Source organism: Rhincodon typus, chromosome 36 (genome assembly GCF_021869965.1).
Source record: "Rhincodon typus isolate 14 chromosome 36, sRhiTyp1.1, whole genome shotgun sequence".
In the NCBI taxonomy this organism is placed as follows: Eukaryota; Metazoa; Chordata; class Chondrichthyes; order Orectolobiformes; family Rhincodontidae; genus Rhincodon; species Rhincodon typus.
This window is the reverse complement of record NC_063367.1, coordinates 7,608,635-7,625,366: the sequence shown is the minus strand read 5'-3', so window position 1 is coordinate 7,625,366 and position 16,732 is coordinate 7,608,635. Positions and strand designations below refer to the sequence as shown.

At 41.6% G+C, this 16,732-nt stretch overlaps 1 protein-coding gene across 1 annotated transcript; it reads left to right on the top strand.

The window, feature by feature from the left end:
- Positions 1 to 1,465: 1,465 nt before the first annotated feature.
- LOC109919478 (maestro heat-like repeat-containing protein family member 1) lies at positions 1,466 to 6,388 on the top strand. Its single transcript, XM_020519496.1, has one exon. It carries the CDS (start codon positions 1,466 to 1,468, stop codon positions 6,386 to 6,388), a length of 4,923 nt encoding a protein of 1,640 aa, XP_020375085.1.
- Positions 6,389 to 16,732: the final 10,344 nt, after the last annotated feature.

Sequence of the window (16,732 nt, the reverse complement as noted above, 5' to 3'; positions counted from 1 at the left end):
CCTGCTGTGTTCATCCAGCTCTACACCTTGTTATCTCAGATTCTCCAGCATTGGCAGTTCCTAGTATCTCTGGTTCACTAATGTCCTTTAGGGAAGGAAACTGCCATCCTTACCTGATTTGGCTGACATGTGGCTCCAGACCCACAGCAATGTGGTTGAGTTTTAACTGCCCCTGGGCAAGCAGGGGTGAGCAATAAATGCCGCCTGGCCAGCGACACCCATATTCTGTGAATGAGGAAGAAAACAGTTAACCAGTATGTGGAAAGTCATCACCTCTGACTAGATTATTGTCTAGGTCAGCAGGAGCATATTATGGTCCTTTATGTTCTTCCACATTCCACCAACAACACTTTCCAAACCAAACAGGGGCAGTAGGAGATGGAAACACCTTCCACCTGAATGATCCGACTTCTGAGTTTCACACCATCTTGACTTGGAACTATTCCGCCACTATCGCTGGATATTGTTAGAGATATATTTTCAAGACAACATTTACAAACAACCCGCAACTGCATGAACTAGTCAAAAGCTGAAGGTTGTCCTTACCAGTGAGGTCATCAACCTGACAAGTCATGTGACAGCTTGAGTCACAAGACATCACAATGAGATTCGTGACTGCACGAAGACTCCATTTTTTCAGGCACAATGGCTTTTTCAGATAAAGGCGTTGACCGCCTGGACATCCAGCAGTTCAACTCTGTGATCGATCATGAGGTGAGCGAGGAAGAGATTCTTCAATCAAAATCCTTCAAGATAATCCACAGTTTTCAAAATTCAAAACATCGATCCCATTCATAACTCTCAGAATCAGAAACTCTGTGGGTACGTCTGTTCAGGAAAAACAACCTTAACCCTAACTCTGTCACAGAATCTCCCCCAACAGGGGATGTGTTTCAGTCAACAACAGAACAGGAGCAGTATTTTGAATATTTTACGTGTGATATATGAGCGCATTTATCGCCATCTCGAAACGTTCCCCAGCAGATTAAATCTCTATTGAACTGAATCTTGAGGAAAATCACAATCTATAGGTAAATTTACTTCTCATTTAAGGAGAAATCAACACGAGCTTAAATATTGAACTGAAGAAGATGCAAATAATTCAACAAGATGGAAAAAAAAATCAGTCTAACCAATCTGTGGTTTACAATTGGAATGTAGCTCATTGAATATTTTGGAATTGTGATTTGTAATTAATTCAATTCCCAAAGCTCTTCATAGCAAACAAAGTCATTACTATTCGGAAGCAGGTTGGATATTTGCGTTTGATAAAAATTCGGGAAATACAACAAAAACTGGTTCTTCGAAAATTCAATGACATCAGTTGATAAAGTAATTAAAAGATGACAATTATTTACAAGTGAGCCAATGAATTAGAGGAGCATTTCAGAAAATATGTCTAGAAATGAGGAGTGTGCCCACTTTGGTTTGTGAGTGAGTTTCTTATCGAAAGAAAGTAGTGATTATGAAGGTGGAAGCTTGGATTCGTGCGATTCTGGGCTTGTGTTCCGACAATAATGAACTGGTTCGGCTGAGAGTGATCGATTCCTTACAGGAACTGGGCCACACTAAAAGGAAAAGAGTTCTACTTTTCCTTCGCAAGTTTCTAACTGAGAACCAGAGTTTGCCATTGTTCCAACGCATTATTCTATTGAAGAGCATCTTTGTGATAGTGAAGGACAGCTCTTCACACTTAAGTCGACCACTGTCAAAAAAAATCATCTCTTTGGCTTTGACAGAAATGACCAAATTAACAAATGTTACTGACGGACACAGGGAAACTGCCAGTAACCTCCTGCTTATTGTGGGCTGTAGCTACCCCACTGAAGTTTTCACTGAGCTGCAATCGATAGTCCACCGGCCGATAGCCATAAATTTTTACGTGATACTAACTCTTGCAAACTTATGTTGTGAGAAGGTGTATTGTATTGTCCCATTGCTCAAACCTTTGCTGGAAACAATGCTCCTCATGCTGCGCATTGAGACATGCGAGAGAATGAAGTGGGTGTTCTGCTATGCCTTCAGCCTTTTCAGTAAGAGCATTCTCACTTACATTTCAAATACAGAGAAGACCTCATATCCTCCACTGAGGAAGAATGCTTTCTACAACGAGTTTTCTGCTGCTTACGATATATTTTTCCACTTCTGGTTGAACGCGAAGGAATCCAAGGTGAACGCGGCGGTGGTCGAAGCAATAGGCCAGATCTCCTATTTGCTACCTAACGACAAAGTGGAGAATGAGCTACCCGTACTCATTCCAACCATTTTATCCATGTACCAGAAAACAGCGAGTGATCTTTCTATCACTAAGGCTATGTGTGGCGTATTGCAAACTACCATGGAAAGAGACAGTAAAATGTTGGTGCTGCATCTGGATTGTCTACTGATGGTTTTACATCAACAGGTCTGTATTACTATGGATCAACCCACCAACCCATTATCCAAAGCCCAAAGAAGTAAACTCCTTTGCTGCTTCAAACTCCTGTCACCAGCCTTTACTGACCAGATAATAAAATTCCTTTTACTGGAATTGGAAATTAACGAAGAGCAGATTCTTCTAGGAGCAATGGCGATAATGAGCTACCTGATCAGTAATATCCCTTCATGCCTGGAAAGTCAGAAGAATCAGATCCTGAAGAGTCTGGCGCTGCCGATTACAATGAGAAGTAACAGAGTGAAGGGAGTACTTACCCAGGTGATAAACTCGATGGCCACTCAAGGCTATCTAGAAATGGATGGAGGAGTGGAACTGATTGAATTTATAATTGAACAGTGTGCGCTGCCCACTCTGGAGCACAAGAAAGGTTTTGAAATCGGTGAAAGGAGAAAGGATTTTGGCCACATGATTATAGATAGAGACGTAAAGAGGCAGTATGAAAAATTGGTGGAAGAACTTACCACAACTCTGAACATCGATAACCTTCTCTGGCCATTGTTGTTAGAGTTTGTGATCCCAGTAAGGTACACCAATGCCTTAGGTACGATCTGTAGTTCCCTGGTGTACCTTGGAACAAAGAAGCAGAAAGCTGGAGCAACAGAGTTTGTTTTAAATTATGAGGAGCATGTAAACCTTCCAAATTGCCAGGCACTACTGACACGACTGTTGACCGTGTCTTCATCCCCTTATGAAGGGAACAGTCAAGGAATCCCTGCCCTATCTTTACTACAAGTCCTGGGTATTAACATTCATCCTGCAGCAGTGAAAGTTTGGGACAAAGAACTCCCAATTCTAATGGATTATCTTCGAGAATTTCCAGGGAATCAGCTGCTTCAAAATCAGTGGGAAGAGAAACTGTTACGCGTTTTGCACCAAACTCTGGAGGAGATAGAAGACGAGGTGTGGATTGTCCAGCTGAGTGAAGTGATGAGCAAATACCTTTATAGATTTCACCCTCCTCCCCAGCAGAAGGGGTTTCTCTATAAATGTTTGGGGATAGTATTGCAGCTGACCCAGAACCAGGAAGTGGTAAAGAAGAAACTTCATGAGATGTTGCAGATTGTCTGTCACAATGAAGCTTTAGAAAGGGAGGGTGCAGCTATTGGAATTGGCCAGTGTGCCCGCACCCATTTGGATATCAGCTTAACTACATTGAAGGACTGTTCAAAGCTGAATATTTTTAAGAAGACTGCAAGCTTCTATCAGATAATGAAAGACCAGGGTAGCATTGAATTAATGAAAGTGAGAAGCACACTCATTTTAAGCTATGGATATTTAATTTGGTATTCACAAAAGGAGCTTATTTTACCAAGATTGGAGACTGACATTCTTCAGAATGTCCTTAACCATTTCAACATGAAGATTTTAGGAATGAGGGTTCAGGTGAAGGACACAACAATGAAGTTAAGTCTGATAAAGACAATAACCCTCATGGCCAAGGTGATCCTCTCTGTGGAAGACCAAGCCAGCTACAAGTTGGCCAGGAAAGCTGAGCTGGTCAGCTATCTGCGAGACTTCATCAAGGCTGAGCCAAGGGACACCATGAAAACGTCCATTCGAAAGGCTGCCATAGACGCTTGCTCAGTTCTTATAATTGTGGAGCCTTTATTAAGCGACCATACAGAATTGGTTAAAGTGTGTTTGAATAGTGTTTTCAGCCTGGCATATTTGGATGGCATCAATGCCAATGAAAGTAAGGACATGAACATGGTCAAGAAGCAGGAGCTTTACAATGAGACACTGGCATCTCTAGAGAATTTTCTGAAGCAATTTCTAATTTTCCATTTGTCACCTGACGGTCTTCAGCTTCTTTTTAACAACATGATGGTTTGGATAGAATCCACAAACAACTATGAACGCGAAAAATCATTGGAGACCGCCCTACACCTCCTGAAATTTTATCTGGAAGAAACTGACATTAATGGCAAATCTGCATCTTATAACTTGGCTGCTGTAACTGGATGTATTGTGCTTCGATGTTCAGATCCATCACTCATTGTGAGGGAAACAGCCATTGAATGTTTGTATCTACTGCTTCACATACAGTTACAATTGGAAAGGTTCCCTAGAAATCAAAGAGGTGGAGAGGTGGAACATCTGAAAGCCATCAAAGGTGGATTAAAAGACACCAACAGTGATACCCTCTATCGTGTGTGCACTGATATTGGTAAAGTCCTGTCAAAGTGCATGGCTCATGACCAGGTAGACACTCTTCTCTTCACTCTTTCGAAAGGACTCACTGACGAGCAATTAAATGGCTCCTTTGTGGCTTCTATTGTTATGAACATTCTCGTAAGGAAGTGTGGAGCCATCCTTAATGACATTCCTGGGATAATCAAAGTTCTGTATGATCAGTTGCAGTCCATCACAGAACCTCGGATAATTCGTGCAGTGGTACATATTATTTCGATTCTGGCTTCACAGAATGTGCTGATGATTTTGCCCTTTCTCCTCAAGTACCAAATTCCATTCCGTACATACAATAGCGATGTATGGCAATCTCTGCTGAGTGACAATATAGTGGCAACGGCTTCTGTAAAGTACCTACTGGATAACTTAAAGCTATTGTATGATGATAGGAAGGAGCGCTTTGTCCAAAAGATGACAAGATCAGTAACGCAGCAGTCTTTAGTTGTTATGAGTGCTCTTCATGCAATGATATGCAGTCCAAAATCAGCAAGTGTTATAAACATTCTGTACCCACAGTTGTTCTGCACTATTCTAATTTATCTCAGTTCCAGCGTCCAGATCTGGTACCCTAGGGAATTTTCGAGAAAGCCAAAGGACAGGAAAACCTTCAGTCTGATGAAAGAACCTGGTACCACTGACGTTTTTAATTACGCCATCGAGATATTGCAAGCTGTCTTGACACAGAGAAAGAGAGATTCAAACATTGCAAAAATAGGAAGTTGGGACCACATCAAGAGTCCAGAGAAACACCGTGAGGGAGTTATGCTGTTGGCCAGTGCAATAGCCACATGCGCTGTCCCTCACCTGATCAGCATTGTGGAGCAACTCATCCCTTTCCTTGCTAATGTCCACGAGAAACACCGGATCACTGCGGCTGCCTTTTTTGCAGAGCTCTTAAATCACTCCGTGACTTTGGAATTGTCTCTCACAGACACTCTTGTGGCAAGCTTGCTTCGAAGCTTAATTGACACATCTCCCACTGTCCAGTGTCTGGCTCTGAAAGGTTTAGGAAATGTTGCAGCCTCTCAAAAGGTAGAAAAATACTCAGCCAAATTGTTATCTACGATGGTTGCAATGATACACAAGTACTCTAAATCCAACAGTCTCATAACAATTGAGGCAATGTCAAGCATTGAAAAGATCTTAGGTCAGTTGCAGGGAAATTTTGCAGACCCTATTCTGGTGGATGTGGCACTTACAATTGAGGCTCTTTTTGAACACAAGCAGGACCAACTGAGAACGTCAGCGTTTAAAGTACTTGAGAAAATAATCCGAGTTGCCAAAGTTCAGCCTGACGCTGTGTTAATGGAACACCTCCATTCAACCTTGATCTGCTTGCTTCTACATCTCAATGATAACAGCCAGGAGGTGCGCAAAGTCTGCAAATCAGTGCTGAGTTTGATAGGACTAATCATGGCATCAGAGGGCCTGAGCAAAATGCTTCAAGAGCTCTCACTGGAGGACACTACACTGGATTATGAGACATATTTAAGTGACATCTCCAAGCACATTAGCAGAGAATTGCCTGATAAGGTCATCTTCTATATAACAAGCTGTGCTGCCTTCTTTAAAAACTCACAACCAGAGATAAGAGAAAATGCTGTCACGTTGATAGTTTTGCTCATGTACAATGTAGCGCCAGATTATTCCATGCTCTCCATAGACCCTATTTGTGAAGAGATCAATATTCTCCTTTCTGATCCGGTGAAAAGTGTCCGACTCAAAGCTGCCAAGGCAGTACAGTACCTCTACATGTGCTGAGGATCAAGCGCGGTGAGTTGTGATATCAAAAATGGCTGAGAGCAAGATATCATTGCTATGGAACCAGCTTGGGCTGTTCTGTCGACAAGTTAGAGTCTCAGGTGGAAAGCAGCAAGTTTCTTTTTAACCACTCGAACCTCTGTAAAGGACATCACAAGTGATAAGCTATAAAATCATTTACCAGAAGAACGATCTGAATGTATTTTAAATAATATTTTTGGATTAAATTATAAGTTTATGTTTTACTTTCTGCCTTTTAAAAATTGCTTGTCTTTTTTTTTGGTCATTTATAGTTTTGCTCTAGTCCCTTCTTGGGTCCTCCTCCCAATACCTCTCCAACTTCCCTCAATTTCCTCTCCTCTAATCACATGGTTGTATCAATCTTTGGTGTTGCTCTCACAGGTAGTTTGCTCTCCTCATTCCTGTCTTAATTCATCGCTGCTGCTTCCACTTTACACTTTCCTTTGATGGAGCCATACAGTTTGTTTCCTGCTTAGACTACACAACCCTGCAATTTCTTTCCCCTCCAAGTATTGATCCAATTCACTTCATTCCAAATTATTTTGGAATCTACTTCTTGCTCCCTTTCCTGTGTAGAGAAAATGAAATTTCCTCATCCTCCCACCCCTTCCCAACTGGTTCATTTGCAGATTATTTAACATTAATGTTTTCTGCCTGCACAACTTTTAGTCACTGGAAACAATTTTGCTCCTATCTAATTTCTCAAAACCATCCATGATTTTGCATGGCTCTGTTAAGTCTTCCATGCTGCAAGGAGAAAATAAAATCCCAGGTACCTTACATTATTAAAGTCTCTTATCTCTGAGTCTGTTCTAATGAATCTCCCAGTAAACATTTTATTATCCAGCACCTATGGGACGAGGAATGTGAGAATTGATCAAATATTCCGGATAATAAAGAGGTACACATAATCAATATATAAACACACACTAAGTAACAGGAAGTGTAATGCAGGAGGTATACACATCACTGTTATACTTTATTTACAGTATAAATCACTTAAATAATAATGCAACATTGTCTTAAATAAAATTTACCAGCAGGGAGCCTTCTCACTGAATCCTCAACTGACTAGTTGGACGTTATGGTATTCGAGAGAAATTGACTCGAAATTGAATCAACTGTTGATATTTTGTGCGGCCATTTGATTGAACAAATATACTTACATTGAGGTAATTGCATTTTTTTAAAAAATAATAATTGGACAGACTAATTCATTAAACTTCACAGTATTTCAGATATATAATTTTTGCCAGTTTATCAAGAGTGCCAGTTCATAAGGTGCTGGATAAAACAAAGTGTGCTGTAACAGTAAAACTTGCAAATGAAGCTTAAAAACCAAAAGAACTGCGGATGCTGTAAATCAGGAACAAACACAGAAGTTGCTGGAAAAGCTCAGCAGGTCTGGCAGCATCTGTGAAGAAAAAAATCAGAGTTAACGTTTCAGTTCCGGTGACCCTTCCTCAGAAGCTTAGGTCACCGGACCCGAAATGTTAACTTTGATTTTTTCCTTCACGGATGCTGCTGGATCTGCTGAGCTTTTCCAGCAACTTCTGTTTTTGTTGCAAATGACACGGACTTGTCCAAACAGTTTTGTGTGCCTCAGATGCAACCAACATGTTCATTTCTAAGTGTTACCATTTTAATCTGATGCCACCCTCTGGTCTCCCTGAAATTTCTGCCACCTAAATCTTTACTATCCTTTAGGCGAGCCTGTAGTTACCCTCAGTCTCTTGGTACTATTTAAAGAACTCATTCTAGCTCTTGTACCAGCCTCCATAAGGGTATCAGTCCCAAAGCTGACACCTTCCTGTCTCTAACTTGAGTGTTCAGCTAGGGCTCAGTGGGTTAACCTCAGCAGTCATCCAGACCCACATTCCTTCTAGTCTCTGGCAGTCATCTACTGCTCTGCTCTCAAATTCCCTCCAGAACGTTTACTCACAAACAAGGCCTACCTGTCGAATAAGACAACTCAAATCTCCAATCATCTATCTTTTTCTCATACGTGCCCACTTCCTGGTGAATCTACGTTCTTCCCCTCTCTCGTGTTCAGCATCCTTCCTATAATGGCAAACTTTCCGCACAATCGTATATGAATGATAAATTCCACCAGCCCAAATTTGCTACGATATTTATCGAGATTATGAGCAATTGCCCATCACAATTACTTCAATCTTTACTTCATTTAACTGTGTTCTCTCTCCTCTGATTTAATTCCTATGCTCAAACCTATCCCAATATCATTCATACTCTTTGCTGACAGAGTTGGTGAAGCTTTGGATTTCTCTATCCTGGAGAACGATTAGCTAATTGCATTCAAAGCTGTGATTGATAGATTTTCAGGCTCTAAGAGAATTAAACAAATTAAGTGAATGTTATACAGGATTGCAGCACACACAATGCATGAAAGTTCCAGTACTGTGATCCTTTAATCCACTGGGATCAAACTTATAATTAGATTCATTGAAAAGTTAACCTTAAAAAAAATGAGTTTTTTACAATGGACAGCTGTGGCCCTACGTTCCAGACACAAATAAAACACTCAGAGCTCCATAATATTCCTGGTCTCACTGTGCTACTAAAGAATTTTTACAGTGTCTACTAATATAAGGAATGGATTAACTGTATTTATGAAACATCTTACTGTGGCCTCATCTTGTCACAAGGCTGCCAAAGCAAGGTCATTTCACTGTGCCTCACTTCCTATGATGATGTAAACGTTGTGTTGGCATATCTGATAGGCAAAGTTAATCCCTTATATACTACACCTCTTCCCAAGTCTCTGATTCTATCCATTGTATTACACCTCTCCCCAAGTCTCTGACTCAGCTTCAGGGAAATAATTGTAGCAGTTTCACTCATCTACCCAAACCAATTTGGGATGGCACGGTGGCTCACTGGTTAGCACTGCTGCCCCAAAGCATGAGGGACCGGGTTTAATTCCATCCTCAGGCAACTATCTGTGTGGAGTTTGCACATTCTCCCTGTGTCTGTGTAGGTTTCTTTCCGGTGGTCCGGTTTCCTCCCACGGTCAAAAGGTGTGCAGGTTTGGTGGATTGGACATGCTAAACTGTCCATAGCATTCAGGAATGTGCAGGCTAGGTGGATTAGCCGGATTACAGGAATAGAGTATTGGGGGTGGGTCTGGGTGGGATGCTCTTTGGAGGGTTGGTGTGAACTTGATAGACCGAATGGCCTGCTTACACACTGTAGGGATTCTGTTCTATACATTCTAACTATCCTCAGCTTCTTCGAAGATATTGGGAATTTGAGTCCTCCGTGTAGTCTGTTGGGTTCTGCTGGGCAGAAGGAGAATTGACAGTTGACTTTGGGGCAGCAATTAGTTGAACACTTGTATCTCTTCACCAATGCAGCATTTCTGATCTGCTTGCTTGCATTAATGAATGCTTTGTCTATGTGGAAGGTTGCTTGTGGATAGAAACTAAAGCACGTCTGTTCCCATCACATTATGCCATTTTCAATTTGAATGAGATCGAACTATAGCCATGTTGGCCCAAGTGTTTCTCCCTGCATAGAGGTCTGGTAGACTGTGTAATATGTAGGATTTGTCATAGCTGTGAATCTGATTGGAAAGGTACTCATCCTCCTTCTATCCCATGGTTTCAAGTCATCATCTTGTCCTCACAGCTCGAGTGTATGTGAGAAATCTGAGAATTGAATTTCCAGTCTTCCTGTGATGTGAGGGTTCACATGAAGCTAAAGCATTCTGAAGTGGAGTTGGTCAATAGATCAGAATTAAGAACTGAATGTCATTGTTCTACTTCAACAATACTTTCACCTTAATGAATCCTCTATCAGCTTCACCATTGGCTTATGGGTACAGACTCACCAGAATTTATGCACAGAAGGTCATTCAGCCCTTTCTATCCACGCCAGTTAACCAAGATCTGATGACACTAATCCAAATTTCCAGCTTTGATCCATAGCCCTTGAGGCTACAGCTACACATGAGAATATTGAAATACTGCTCAAACGTCTCTTACTCAGTCATGATGTGGAGGTGCTGATGTTGGACTGGGCTGGACAAGTTCAAAAATCGCACGATACCGGGATATAGTCCAACAGCTTTATTTGAAAACGCAAGCTTTTGGAGCTAATCTCCTTCCTCAGGAGCAGAGCTCCAAAGGAACAGAGGTCAGAAAGCCAGTGTTTTCAAATAAACTTGTTGGACTATAACCTGGTGTTGTGTGATATTTGACTCTGACTTGGGCAGTGAGTTCCAGTCTCCCACTGGGTGAAAGAATTTCTCTTCTGAGCCATTTGCCTCTTAGCTTAAATCTATGTCCCCTGGTCGTTGACCATTTTACTGGAGGAAAAAGTGCCTTTTTATCCACCTACCTATGCCCCTCTTAATCTTATACACCTCAATCACGTCCAATCTCAACCTTCACTGCTGCAGGGAAACAAGCCCAGCCCATCTAGTCTTTCCTCATATCTCAGGCCAGTTAGTGTGATGTTAAATCGAAAGTATAATTACATCCTTCCTATAATGCAGTGACCAGAACTGCATACTGTACTCCAGTTATGCCCTAACCAGAATTTCATATATTTACTGCCCTTGTATTCTGTGCCTCAGCTAATACAACACTTTTCACTGTATTTTGTAATGAGACAAGAAATAAATCAAATAAAGGCACTTATACCTTCTCATGCCTTCTTAACCATCTTATCTACCTGCCCTGTTATGCTCAGCAATCTGTGGACATGCACACCATGGTCCCTCTGATCTTCAGTGCTTTCCAGAGTCCTATTAGGTTAATCGCTTGTCTCATTAGCCCACCCCAAGTGAATTCCCTCACACTTTTCCAGATTGAGTTTCATTTGTCACTGCTGTGCCCAGCAGAGTAGTCAATGAACATCCTTCTGCCCCTTGGTGAGAAGGTAGTTTGGACAAATCCATGTGATTCTGTGAATTCTTTGAAGTACTCATTGGCGAATTAGAGTCCAATCACTGAGATGGCAAGGTGTGGAATTCCATTTGTTGCAAAGATCTTCTTCAATGATGTAATCCTTGTTTCACATCTGTCACACTGCATTTTTTTTTTGTCTTCTATTTATCTAGTGGTACAACTATATGTTCATTTCCAAGTATTACGATTTCAATCTGATTTTTTCCCTCTGGGCTCCCAGATATTTCAGCCATCTAAGTCCTTATTATCTTTTATTCAAGCTCGTAGTTACCCTCTGTCTCTTGATATTATCTAAAGGACTCATTCTAGCTCCTGTACTTGCCTCCAATACCGCAAGTGATTCAGCTTGGTATAAACTTTTCCAACAATGTTGAGAAAGCTGGCCATCAAACAGAATACCTCGCTCTGGCTTGACTGTTGTGATATATTTCAGGACTGCCAGAATGGAAGTGTTTCTTCACATTTCTGAGGGACCCCTGAGCAGAGTCTCCTCTCAGAAATCTGGAGCTACCTTCTCTCATAAAAAACAGAGTTGAAGTTGTAAACTATGTAAGATTGCCACTTTTCAAGAAAATCTAGCTCTACAAACATAAAGTGAAAGAAAAAAACCGGAAGAAGTGACGTCCATGAGGGTGGATAAACCACCAGGACCAGATGGATTGTAGCTTACACTGTTAGAGAAAGCCAGGGAGGAAATAGTGGATGCTCTAAGGATCATTTTCCAATCTTCATTAGATGCAGGTAAAGTACCAGGTGATTGATAGTCTGCAAATGTCATCCCATTATTTTAAATGGGTGGAAAGAATATGTTAAATAACTATAGACTGGTCAGTTTGCCTCTCATGGAGAACAAATTATTCGAAACAATTCTGAAGATGAAGTGTCACTGATTAGGGTTAGGCAGCATCATCTTGTTAAGGAAAGGTCATGTCTTAATTTTTTAAGGAAGTAACTAGGGGAGTTGTTGAGTGTAGTGGATTTGATGTTGTCTGTATGGATTTTAGTAAGGGATTTGACAAGTTCCTGTGGGACAGACTGATCAGAAAGATGAAAACCAATGGGAGACAGGGATGGGATGGTGGATTGATAATTGGCACAGTGACAGAAAGTGAAAAAGTAAGGGTCAATGGATTTTTTTTTTTTTTTGCAAATAGAAAGGTGTTTCCAGTGGTGTTCCACAGGGCTCAGAGTTGGATAACTAACTATTTGTTGTATATGTTCATGACTTGTACTTAAGGTTACAGTTTAAGGATACAGGGTTGGCCATTTAGGACAGAGACAATTTTGATTTGATTTATTATTGTCACATGCAGTGAGATGCAGTGAAAAGTGTTGTTTTATGTGCTAACCAGACAACTCATACCTTACATAAGTACATCAGGGTAATAGAACAGAATGCAGAATATAGTGTTACAGTAACAGTGAAGGTGCAGAGAAAGATCCACTCTACTAAATGAGAGGTCCGTTCATAAGTCAGATAACAGCGGGGAAGAAGCTGTTCTTGAATCTGTTGGTACTAGTTTTCATACTTCTGTAATTCTGCCTGATGGAAGAGAGTATAACATGCGTGGGAGGGAAGTGTAGATGGAGTCAATGGGTGGAAGGCTGATTTGTGTTAGGGACTGGGCTGTATTCACAACTCTGTAATTTCTTGCGGTCTTGTGCAGAGCAGTTGCTATACCAAGCTGTGAATCATCTGGATAGGATTCTTTCTACAGTGCATCCATAAAAATTGGTATGAGTCATTGTGGATGTGCCAAACTTCCTTAGCCTTCTGAGGAAATAGAGGCATTAGTGTGCTTTCTTGACCATAGTGTCAACGTGGATTTACCAGGACAGATTGTTAGAGATATTTACACCTAGGAATATGAAGCTCTCAAACACCTCCACCTCAGCACCACTGATACAGACAGATAAGAAGAAATTTCTTCAGTGAGAACCTGGTGAGCTTGTGGAATTCTTTACCATAGAAAGTGTTTGAGGCCAGAACACCAAATGTTTTAAGAAGGAGTTAAACATAGTTCTTAGGGATTAAGGGATCAAAGGGAGAAAGCAGGAACAGGGAATTGAATTGGATGATTAGCCATGATTATATTAAATGGTGGAGCAGGTTCGAAGGGCTGAATGGCCTAAGCCTGTTCTTATTTTCAATGTTAAATGTGTGAGACATAATTGAGAAATTTGCAGACAATAAAACACTTGGCCCTTTTGTTGTTCTTGAAGAATGTCATGTTGATGGAGTGTTGCACTGTGTGATGTTCTCTCTTTCAAATGAGGCATTGAAACAAGGTGCTCAGGTTGGTGTGACAGATCTCATGATTTGATCTTTGAACCCAAGTATTTTCTCCAGTGCCTTGGACTATACTTATTTCTTAAGCAACGTCACTATAACAGAAATGACTATCTGGTCTTTATCACATTGTTGTTTGTGGGAGCCTGCAGTGTATAAATTGGGAGGTCGTTTTCCTACATTACAACAGCGAACAAACTTCCATAGAGTCATAAAGTCATACAGCACAGATACAGACCCCTTGGTCCAACTAGTCCATGCTGACCTAATCCCAAACTAAATACTGAAAAAACTGCCAATGCTGTAAATCAGAAACAAGAACAGAAGTTGCTGGAAAAGCTCAGCAGGTCTGGCAGCATCCATGGAGAAAAATCAGAGTTAACTTTTAGAATCGAGTGGCCTTTCCCAAGTTCAGAGGATCACTCAACCCGAAACGTCCTCAGAAGCTGCCAGACCTACTGAGCTTTTGTTTATTATCCCAAACTAAACTAGACCCGCCTGTCTGTGCTTGGTCCATGCCCCTCAAAACATTTCTTCTTCATGTACTTTTTAAAATGGCTTTTAAGTGTGTGACTGTACCCGCATCCACCACTGGAAATCCTGATGTTGTGAAAGGGGCAATATAGGTGCAGGCCTTTGGTTATAACACCAAGGTAGCCTCAGCCCCTGTGCAATGTTGGCAGGTCACCTTGACTTGTATCATCTACTGTGACTGAATGCCCAGAGCAGATGGTGAGCACATTCTATGTGTACAACACCTCTTGCGTTGCCTCAGGGGGAGAATCTGGAGGCACAAGTACTGAGTGCCAAAGACATGTTCTGAAAACATAAAACAGGACATAAATCTTAAGGAGTATCGATACCTAGACATCATTCAGAGCTCTTAGAGCCTGGTATGGATGTTCAAAACAGTGACACATGGAATTACTGGAATGATGGGATAGGTGATCTGTTAACACAACACAACATGACATTGGGTTGATCCCCAATTTACGTTGTGGGCAGATCACATGAGGAGTGGATTTCACTGCTGGTCTTGACTTAATGTCTCAGGATTGGGGGTAAAATATCTGGTCTGCATCTTTTATTAGCGGGGTGTCAACTCAAGATGGCATTCTTATTAGAATGAGCTACTGGGCTAAGGAGCTTGAGTCCCACTGCAGGGACCTGAGCACAGAATCGAAGGTGAGTGCAATACTGAGAAAATGCTGCACTGTTGGGGGTACACGTGGGAGTTTAAACTGAGCCTCCATTTTCTGTCTCCACTGGGTGTTAAAGATGGAAACGTAATGGAATCTTTTTGGAGTTGTGACCAATATTCATCCCTCAAGCAACATCGCTGAAATGACTAATCTGGTCAACAACTGTTTGTAGGAACTTTCTTTTATATTCTGGTCATTGCAAAGGTAAATAAAAGCATTGAAATGTCTGTGCCTAAATGAAGCTGTTGTGTTCTCGTTGTGAAAAATTTAAATATCAGTGTTAAACAAAGAATAGCAACCATTTACTGTGCTGCAACTGCCTTGATAGTTCTAATGCAGAATAGGTCACGAAAGATTGCCCAGAGATGTCAAAAAACTGCCGAAGTTGAATGAAGAAAGCTCATCAAATTTCTATGCTGGCTTTCAGTTCAGTCATGTATTGTGAGTTCAAAGCACACTCCAGAGATGAGTGTATGTAATCTAGAATTGCCTCTTCAATTTGGCATCAAGCAAGGCCTTGCTCATGTATTGGACAATCTTCAGGCTTTTGGTTTGGTCTCAAAGCACTCATTCACTCTGAGCCTACCTGGATACCTAAAGTATCACTGCCTTACATTGGTTTGCATTGAGTATGTGTCCTTTGCACTCCGCCACGAACTCCCCAGGGAGAGAGGAATGTGAATTTGCAAAGAAAATCTGCAGTGGTTTCTGTCAATGTTCATCCCGAGCAGTTCCATGATGTGGGACACTGTGTTCTATGGTCTATTCCCCGGGACGCACACCAAGACAAACATCAACTGCGCCTAGGAGACCATCAGCTAGGTGAAAAACATTCTTTCGTCTGCCTGAAACTTATTGGTCTTCCAGAGCAAGGAGTTGAGCTCATCTGAGTGTTGCAGACTGGCACATTCCAAGGTCCAGGACTACGTGCTGAGGGAAGCACTAAAGCTTGGGGCAGCTTGAGAAAGACCACTGTTTGAGGTCTTTCTGCCAAAGTTAAATGGAGGTCCATTCAGTTATCAGACTCTCCCGATGCCTCAAGTATATATAAATATATGTAAGACATGCCTTGGGTTTATTTGCTGGAGAGAGTCAGACTCCATTGTTTGTTTGTTTCTTCGTACAGAATTGAAATGCTTTAGTGACCATGCATGTATATAAAGATATTTTTATGAATAAGGTATATTTTTGAAATAAAACAAAGAGATGCCAGGCTCACAGTACTGCTATCTTGCCTTGCATTCAATGCAGACACAAAGCCAGGAAACTTGTTCTGGCTATCTGCAGGCCCCAGCCATATCAGAAGAGATAGTCTTTAGCCAGGGATCCTGGCACAGTAAGTCAATGGCAGTCTCTGATACCAGTCTAATGGGTTGGACATGGTCGGTCAGCCACCCAGAGTCAGGATGCGCTCCACAAAAGGGGTGAGGCAGCTCACCATCTGTCTTAACTCCTTCCTGTTTGTTTTCCTCCTTGAACAAGCGAGAGGCAGGCACTAAGGGAGTTGAAAGTAGGTAGCACCAATTTGCTATCTCTGGAGCAAACGTCAAGAATCATGCAGGGCAGCTCTGGACTGGCAGTACTTTGTCTGGGTCCACAACATGCTTTTAAAGATGGCACGGGTGCAAGGCATGCTGGTTAATTCCAAAAGGTAGTGTGTTGTTTCAGGAACAGTGCGTGGTAAGATATGGCTGGAATTGGCTTTGAGGAACACCAGAGGGGCAGGATAGGTAGTCAATGAGGTGAGTTCAACAAGATAAGGCAGGAAAATCTGTCGGGTCTCACAGCAGAAAGCCCCAACTCAATTTGTACTTAACCAAAAAAGAGGTAAGATTCAGCCCATCACTTCTGTTTCTCTCTCCACAGATGCTCCCTGCCCAGGAGGACATTTCCAGTGCTT